Here is an 8,758-nt window from a genome sequence, read left to right on the forward strand (position 1 = left end):
CCGCCCCCCGCCGGACCCGCCCGCCTTCCGACGGGGGTGCGGCTCCAGGAAACGGCGCGCTCGCCGCTCAGCGCTCCCGCGACCCGACGCGCCCCGGACGACCCGGTCGACTCAGCCGGACCACCCGGCGGGCCCCAGCGGCGGCAGCGGGGTGATCGGCCCCGGGTCCGAGCCTCGGACATCTCCGACGGACGGGGCGGGCGGCGCGGATAGCAGCCCGGGAGGCCATGGGGACCCAGGCCCGGCCAGCGGTCGCGGGCCAGCGGGAGCCCCGAGTCTGAGGAGTCGGCGGCGGGGGCAGCGGGGGCCATGACCTCGGTGTGGAAACGCCTGCAGCGCGTGGGCAAGCGGGCCGCCAAGTTCCAGTTTGTGGCCTGTTACCACGAGCTGGTGGAGTGCACCAAGAAATGGTGAGTGGCAGGGAGGCCTGGGGGCCTCTGCGGACTGGCTGGGACCCCATGGCGCCGCTGGAGCCGGAGAGAACCCTGCCCCCAGCCCGGTGGCCCCTGGCTCCCACCTTGGACCCTGGTGTCCCAGACACAGAGACTCAAAAATGCCTTTACAGTTTGGGGGGCCCCTGGAATTGGGGGTGTGGATCGCTTTTGGGGAGTGGAAGTCAGAACTTGCAGGCCCGAGAATCTGTTCGTGCCCACACCTTACTCAACTGTGGTGCTCAGAGCTCGGGGAAGGGAGGCCTCATGTTTTTGTGACCAGAGGGATGGTTTGGGGTAACATCAGAAAAGGGAGCAAATTCTGAGGTCTGCGGGTGGCCTCCATGGACTGTCGTACAGCTCAGAACAAGGATGTTGCCCCCTCCTCCTCTGCCCACTTGTTGAGCCAGAGGAACTCACACACACACTTCAACCAGAGTGGGTGCTGGGAGGCTGGATATGTCTCCACGATGCCCTTAAAAGGGGAAACTGAGCACTGGGAGGGATGAGGAGGGAGGCAGGGATCGGCTTAAAGGGGCCTGAGGGCTTAGAAGGCTGTGAGTCTGGGAGGAGAGGGCTTGGGGAGGGCGAGGTGGCCCGGTTGGGGGAGATCTGTGCGAGAGAGTACAGGACCTGGCCCAGACTGCCTAAGGGCCGGGGCGTCTTGTTCACATGCTCCCACCCGCAGCTGCCCGGACCCCTGCGTCACACCCTAAATATACGTGTTCACTGGTGTCGGCTTCCCTTGGCTGGATTAGGGCACAGCTGTGGGGGCCTCACCCGCCAGGCGGGGCTAAATTTAGGCTCCCAAGAGGAAGAGCTGCTGGGGCAGGAAGGGATCATGGGGTCCAAAGGGAGGGGAGCGAGCAGGAGGCTAGGGTCCCTTGGGCAGCAGCCGGTATCCCTGGTATCCCTGGTTTTGACTGCGCCAGCCAGAGGCCCGTTCACTCCATTTGGCGAGGCTCAGAGAAGACCCGGGGCTGGCTAAGGTAACACAGCGCAGGACTGGGACTTTCACTCTGGCCTCTGGCTTCTGCCTTCTGCCCCAGCATCCTGGGTGAGGCCAGGGGGACGCTGGGCATGGTCCCAGAGAGCAGGCCTGCGGTGAGGGCAGTGTCAACGCATCTGAGTCACGGGGGCGGGCAGGGCTTCCTGGGCTTCTTAGCCAGAAGCCCAGGCTAGGAAGCTGCTCCTGCCCAGGTCTTGGCTCCCCAGGAGGGCGTGCCCAGCCTGAGTCAGGCTGCCTAGCCAGGCCCCGCCCTCTCTAGGCACACACACACACACACACACACACACACACACACACACACACACACACACCGGTCTGCTTCCCCTTTCTGGGAAGGCCCCATAGCTACCCTTGCTCAGCCATCGCTGCAGTCTGGGGTTGGGAAGGGGAGCTTGGCTGCAGGTCAGAGGGCTCTGGGCTCAGCTTTGTGACCTTGCCTTGGCTCCCAACCTCTCTGGGCCTCAGCATCCTTAGGGGTTGACTGGAGAGCCATTCGTCCTGGCTCAGCCCACACAGAGGCAGCGAGGTGGGTGGACCTCAGTATCCTGGCATGGGGCTGGGTACAGGCAAGAAGGTCCCTTGTACTGTCCTCGGCCTCATGGTCCTCTCGACCACCCCCACCCTCCTGGGCAGCAGTTAGACCCTCTAACCCGAAAGGGCCTTCTCCCTCCCAGGCCCCGCCACCTGTCAGTTCTGTGGGGCTAGGCCCTGCACAGGCAACTCTTTGCCCTTGTTTTATCTGTCCCCTCACATCTCTGCCTCTCCTCGGAGTCTGCCCTGGCGTGTGTAGTTCAGCCTGGAGGTCAGCCTCTGGAAGTCTTCTTGGAAGGTCCTTGTGGGAGTCAGGGGCCCTGCAAAACTGGAGTCCAGGGCTCAGGGTTTGAGAGGTGGGGAGCACGGCTGATTCTCGAGCCCCTGGGCCCTGGGTGGGTATCTAATGAGAAGTTGACCCTCTGCCTCTCTGACCACCTCCCACCCTCTGCCCCTCACTCTGACCCCAAGGCTCCCCCAACCTCAGACCTTTGCGCTGGCTGTTCCTTCTTCCTTGAGCCCTCCGTCTCCAGGCCCTCTCATAGCCCATTCCTCCCCTCCCCTCTGAGCCCCTGCTCAGACACCCCAACCTCAAGGAGACCCCAGTGGCTCTCTCCTGTCTCCCTGAAGTCAGCTTGTTAACTTATTTTCCTTCTTGACCGGCGCTCTTCCCCAGCCTCTGTGGTCCTCAGCCCCGGAAGGGTCTCGCTTCTCCTCTGCGCTGCTCTGCCTTCTAAACCGAGCTGGGTTTACAGAGCACGCTCCCCAGATATTTGTGGGTGAACGGGTCTGTTTAACTCCGAGTCTGTCTTTCTCAGTGTCTCTGAGTCTGTGTGTCTCTTGCAGGGCCCTTGCGGGGTTTATGCGTCTCTTTCTGTCTCTGTACGTCCCTGTCTCTCTCACTGCCTGTCTGCATAATCCCTACCGACCCACATGGGCCTTTGCCCTTCTGCCCGGGGCCCCACCCTGCGTGCACAGCCTCACCCTGCTCCTGGTGGCTCCAGATAAGGAGCTGTCCAGGCCCTCTCCTGGGGGAGGGGGACGTGGGCAGCAAGAAGACCCTGGAGGAGATGGAGAGGCTGGGTGGGTGGGCCTGACTGTGTAGACCCCCCTGTCCTCACCCGCAGGCAACCGGATAAGCTGGTGGTGGTGTGGACCCGGCGGAACCGTCGCATCTGCTCCAAGGTGGGAGAGGTTGTCAACTGGGGGGGTCCAGGTGGAGGGGTGAGGCCAACAGAGAGTGCTGGGAAAGTGGGGGAGTGAGGACCGCTGGGGCAATGGAGTCAAGTTCAGGTTTGGATCAGAATCCATAGAAGGGAGAGAAAGATGAGGTCGAGTCCGGAGCTAAGGGCAGGGGGCGAGGGGAGAGCTGTGGAGTCAGGGGAGGCCTCAGACCGCTCATTGCAGGCCCACAGCTGGCAGCCAGGCATCCAGAACCCGTATCGGGGCACCGTGGTGTGGATGGTGCCGGAGAATGTGGACATCTCCGTGACCCTCTACAGGGTGAGTCTCGAGACTTCTGCATAGGTGGGAATGGGGGGGGGTGATTATAGCCCAGGCAGCCACGGGGGATCCCCAGTGGGTTATCCATGCAAATAGGAGAGAGCAGAGGGATGAGACTGATAACCAAGATGGGTGGGGGTGGCCCAAGAGGTCTCCTTGGAGGGGGAGGCATGCACACGTGCCCGCCACGTGCAGTAGGAGGGACAGCTGGCCCTTCTCCCTGCATTGCCCTCACCGCAGAGCCCCTGTACTCACCAGTGCCCCTTTTTCCCAGGACCCACATGTGGACCAGTACGAGGCCAAAGAGTGGACATTTGTTATTGAGAATGTGAGTGGCCCGGCAGGCTGGGGCCTGGGCTCCTGGGGACTCTGGGGCAGCACTGATGCCCCTTCCCCCGGCCCCTCTCCCTCGCCCACAGGAGTCCAAGGGGCAGCGGAAGGTGCTGGCCACTGCCGAGGTGGACCTGGCCCACCACGCGGGGCCTGTGCCGGCCCCAGTTCCCCTGCGGCTGCGGCTGAAGCCCAAGTCGGTGAAGGTCGTGCAAGCCGAGCTGAGCCTCACTCTCTCCGGGGTTCTGCTGCGGGAGGGCCGCGCCACGTGAGTGCCCACCCTCTTTCCTTGGCCTTGGTCTGCAACCTCTGACCCCAGCCCTCACCCCTGACCTCTGACCCCCCAGGGATGATGACATGCAGAGTCTCGCGAGCCTCATGAGCGTGAAGCCGAGCGATGTGGGCAACCTGGACGACTTTGCTGAGAGTGACGAGGAGGAGGCCAATGGCCCGGGGGCCCCCGAGGCCCGGGCTCGTGTCCCCCAGCCAGGTGGGCTCACAGCCTGCCATGGATGAGATCACCAAGACCTGGGGAGGGTGGGGGTAAGCCGGGCCAGGAGCTGAGCCGCGGGCTGTGCGGGGGCAGGGCCAGCTTACGCATGCCCGGCTGGCGAGGGGGCTCGCACCTGCCCAGGCAGTCCCAACCTGCCCAGCAGCTCTGACTGTCCAAACTTGGCTCCTGGTCCCATGGCGGCCTGGGTCCTTAGCTGAGTCCCACAGGCCCTCTCCTCGGCCCCGAGGGAGAGCCTGCCCAGGTCGGTACCTGCCCTGAGCTGGCTGGGCCACAAGCACAGGGGGGAGCTGCCGTCCAGTCCTGCCAGCCCTCGCCACCCGTCTGCCCTCGTGCTCCACGACTAGCTTCCTCATCCCTCCCTCTGGCTGGTTAAGGCTTTGTTTCTGTCTGTCCTTGTGGTTCTCTCTCTCTCTTTCTCTGCATCCGAGGGCCTGTCTCTTCTCGCAGGCCGGGGCGGTGCCCTGAGGCTGGGGCGTTTCCCAGGTAGGCCCAGGACTCTGGTTGGGGGGGAAGGGGTCAGACGTGCAGGGCCCTCCCCTGGGCTGACCTGCCTCCCGTCCCCACCCCAGACCCATCTCGGGAGCTGAAGACACTTAGTGAGGAGGAGGAGGAGGGCCGGGTACAGCAGCCCCGGCAGGCAGGTGAGGCCCGGGCGAGGGTTGGGGCTGGGGAGGGAACGGACCTCCAGTCTCAGGGCCCAGGCCTCAGCGCCCCTCCCTGCCTTCCTCCGCAGCTGCCAGCCCTTCTAGTGCCGAGGATACCAACCCAGGCCCTGTGAGTGCCCCTGCGCCCCCAGCCAGGGCCTCCCGGGGCCAGGGGCCAGAACCAGCTACTGTAGCAGGGGGCCAGGTGGGGCTCAAGGCCCCCAGGCCCCCGGGAACCCTACCAGAGAAGAGGTGAGCTTTGGAATGAGCCCCACCTCCATCCCCTGCCCCACCGTTAGAAAGCTGCATTCCCCCACCAATCTCTTTCCAATGCCCTAGCAATCGGAAGCGTGGGGAGGGGGCTGACAGTGGGGAGCCACATGGGTTCCCCATTGCTTTCTCCTGCTCTCTCCTCAGGTCCTCAAGGCAGCCAGGCCAGGATGCGGCCCCGACCCCAGCCCCTCGGCTCCGGAAAGGCTCTGATGCCCCTTGGCCCCCAGGCGCCCAAGGGGAAGATGAGGCTCCCAAAACCTCAGGGGCTCCCCCAGCAGGAGTGGGTTCTTCTGGGGAGACCCAGGCCCAGGAAAGCCCTCAGGAAGGGACAGAGGCTCAGGGAGCCAGGCTGGGCCCAGGCATTGAGGACGGAGCCTCCAGAGACTCTTTGGTAGGGCAGAAACCCAAGGCTGAGGAGGGGAGCCCTGGGGACAGGCCAGGGGCTGGAGGGGTGGACACTGAGCAGGAGTCAGGAGTCAGAGAGGTGGACGCTAAGAGGTCAGACATCAGAGCAGGGAAGGCTGAAGAGAGTTTAGAGGTGAGTCAGATGGATGCTGAGCAGAGGTCAAAGGTGAACCATGTGGACACTAAGGGACCAGAGGCTATAGGGCTGATGTCTGAGGCAAGATTCAAGGAGACTCCCGAGGCTCCTCCAAGGGGCTCTCAGGGGAGGACAGGGGTCAGACCCAGGGATGAGGCCCCTGCAGCCCTGAGCACACCCCCAGCGGAGCCTGCAGGGCATACCAGGCATCTTGGTGACCTCAAGGGGACCAGGGCTGCCACAGGCCAGGAGAGAGAGAGTGCAGAGGTGAGAGGCAGAGCCCTTGGTGTTGGGGGGACAGGCCCGGAGCTGGGTCCCTCTGTTGGAGCAGCATGCGTCAGGCCCCAGGTGAGGTACCAGGGGGCCCCACCAGCAGCTGATCAGAGGGTAACATCTAGGGATCTGGGGTTCTGGGAGGCAGAGGCTGGGGATTCAAGGGTCCTGGGAACAGATACCGGGGTGGCAGAGTCACAGATACTGGGGACTCAGGAGACAGAAGTGGGGGGATCAGGGTTGCTAGAGATAAAGACTGGGACAGCAGAAGCTGAGGTATCGGGGGCCCAGGAGACGGAGACCACGGGATCAGGTGTCCTGGACTCAGAGGCTGCTGGAATGGCAGAGTTGGAGGAACTGGGGACCCAGAAAACAGAGGCTGGGCATTCAGGATTTCCAGGGACAAAGACTAGGATGGCAGAGACTGAGATATCGGGGACCCAGGAGATAGCTCTTGGTTTAGGGATGCTGAGGATAGAGGCTGAGACAGCAGAATCTGAAACATGGGGGTCCCAGGAGACAGAGAGAGGAGGTTCCAGGATGCAAGAGATAGAGGCTGCGAGGGCAGAGGCTGAGATATTGGGGACCCAAGAGACAAAAGTGGGGGGTTCAGGGATAAAATCTGAGATAGCGGGGACCCAGGAAACAGAGGTAGGCAGTTCAGGGGTCCCAGGATTCGAGACTGAGACAACAGCAGCTGAGATACTGGGGGCCCAGGAGCTAGCAGCTGGGGGTTCAGGGGTCCCAAGGATAGAGAATGAGCTGGCCGGAGCCCAGGAGACAGAGGTGACGGATTCAAGAGTTTTAGGGCCAGAGGTTGGAAGGAAAGAAGCTGAGGGACTAGGGGCTGAACAGACAGAAACTACAGTGTTAGAGGCTGAGAAGTCGAAGGCTAAGACTTTGGGGGTCCAAGAGGCAGAGACTGGGCTCAGGGGGACCCTCAAATACGAGGGCTTACAGGACTCCATCACTAAGCATGGAGTTTCAGGGCCCCCGGGAGTAGAGGCAGGGACTACGGTTTTGAGGGTCCAGGAGGTGGACGCTGGGGTTTTAGGGGTTTCAGAGGCCAAGGCTGGGGTTTGGGGGGCCCCAGAAGCAGAGATGGAGGGTTTAGGGCCTCCAGAGAAGGAATCCGGTGTTTTGGAGGCCCAGGAAGCAGAAGCTGGGGTCTCAGGGACTAAGGGAAGAGAAGCTGAGGGAAACCTCCCAGAGGCCAGCCTGACTGAGGCACAGGTGGCCAGTGGGGCAGGGGCCCGGGTGCCCAAGCCCTCAGGGGCCTCTTCCCCAGAGGAGCCTGAAGAGGACGGGAGGCTGCCGGGCAGCCAGGTAGGGATGGGGGCCGCCGAGGGCCCAGTCTGCTGCTTCCCACTAACCTGGGGCTGAGCTAACGGCGGCTCTGCATGGACCCACCTGGTCGACTGGGGTGTGGTGGGACAGGGGCTCAGCTTCAAGGAGCCCCACTCACCCTCTCCTCTCTCAGGATGCCCTGGCTCCCCCATCTTGTCTTCCCCGGGCTGCATGGAGCCGGATACCCCTAAGCTGATTTTCTGGGCTGACCTTGAGGTGTGGCTGCTGGTGACCTCTGATCTTGCCTGGGGGCCACTGACCTTTTAGATGACCTTGGTAGATAACCACAGAGCTGGAAACCCTTTGCCTGGTCCCAAGGCTCTGGCCAGTAGTCTCCGATGACCCCTGAAATCCAGAGCTGGGGCGATTTTCTGCCCAAGGGGCAGAGAGGGTGCAGTCCTATGTCCACATTCCCTGAGCCCATCCCTGTGTCCCTAGGCACCACCTGCCCCGGTCAGCTCCAGTCAATCCCTGCTGGAGTGGTGCCAGGAAGTCACCACGGGCTACCGTGGCGTCCGAGTCACCAACTTCACTACATCGTGGCGCAACGGCTTGGCCTTCTGTGCCATCCTGCACCGATTCTACCCAGACAAGATGTGAGCTGCCAGAGGGGGTGGGAATGAATGAGGGAGCTTGGGGGGGGGGTGTGTAGAGTGATTCCAGCCTCTGACCAGCCCTCTCTCTGCAGTGACTACGCTTCCCTGGATCCACTCAACATCAAACAGAACAACAAGCAGGTGAGATGGGGAGAGAGCAATGCCAGGAGGGAAGGGTTCTAGAGTAGGGCCGTAGGACCAAGATTTAGGGCCGGTCAGTCTTTAGGAGAGGAATCTATGGGCTGCAGGGCCCCAGCCGTGGACTTCGGAAGTTCTGCCACTTTTTACTCTCTTGGGCTTTAAATTATTCGTTTTCCTTAGTTTAGTTTTCTTTTCAAGCATATTTCCACCAGATGGTTTTTCCAAAAACACCCTTTGGTGCGCAGTTGCTGGGTGACGCGAGGGCGGGCCCTGTTGCTAGATCTCCCCCAATAGAAGGGGGAGGCGTTGCTAGGCGCCCCCCCGCCCGCCAGTCGCCGGGACTCCTCGCGCCGTCCAGGGCGGGGCCGCAGCGTCGCTGGGTAACGCCCGCCGCGGCCGCCGCTGATCCGCAGCCCACCGTTCCTAGGCCTTCGATGGCTTCGCGGCCCTGGGCGTGTCGCGGCTGCTGGAGCCGGCGGACATGGTGCTGCTGTCGGTGCCCGACAAGCTCATCGTCATGACTTACCTGTGCCAGATCCGCGCCTTCTGCACGGGGCAGGAGTTGCGGCTGGTGCAGCTGGAGGGCGGCGGCGGCGCCGGCACGTACTGTGTGGCCGGCGCCCGG

General features: G+C 62.9%; 1 protein-coding gene across 1 annotated transcript in view; it reads left to right on the top strand.

Moving 5' to 3' along the window:
- The first annotated feature begins 20 nt into the window (after window positions 1–20).
- The window catches only part of EHBP1L1 (EH domain binding protein 1 like 1), a 15,307-nt gene continuing 6,569 nt past the window's right edge, over window positions 21–8,758 (top strand). Inside the window, 11 exon segments of the mRNA XM_034644837.1 lie at window positions 21–410; window positions 3,099–3,156; window positions 3,379–3,474; window positions 3,749–3,802; window positions 3,894–4,072; window positions 4,152–4,294; window positions 4,888–4,959; window positions 5,052–5,092; window positions 7,835–7,992; window positions 8,085–8,133; window positions 8,561–8,752. Of these exon segments, the coding sequence (XP_034500728.1) occupies window positions 310–410; window positions 3,099–3,156; window positions 3,379–3,474; window positions 3,749–3,802; window positions 3,894–4,072; window positions 4,152–4,294; window positions 4,888–4,959; window positions 5,052–5,092; window positions 7,835–7,992; window positions 8,085–8,133; window positions 8,561–8,752 (1,143 nt within the window). The 5' untranslated portion in view covers window positions 21–309.

This window comes from Ailuropoda melanoleuca, chromosome 16 (assembly GCF_002007445.2).
Source record: "Ailuropoda melanoleuca isolate Jingjing chromosome 16, ASM200744v2, whole genome shotgun sequence".
Taxonomy (NCBI): Eukaryota; Metazoa; Chordata; class Mammalia; order Carnivora; family Ursidae; genus Ailuropoda; species Ailuropoda melanoleuca.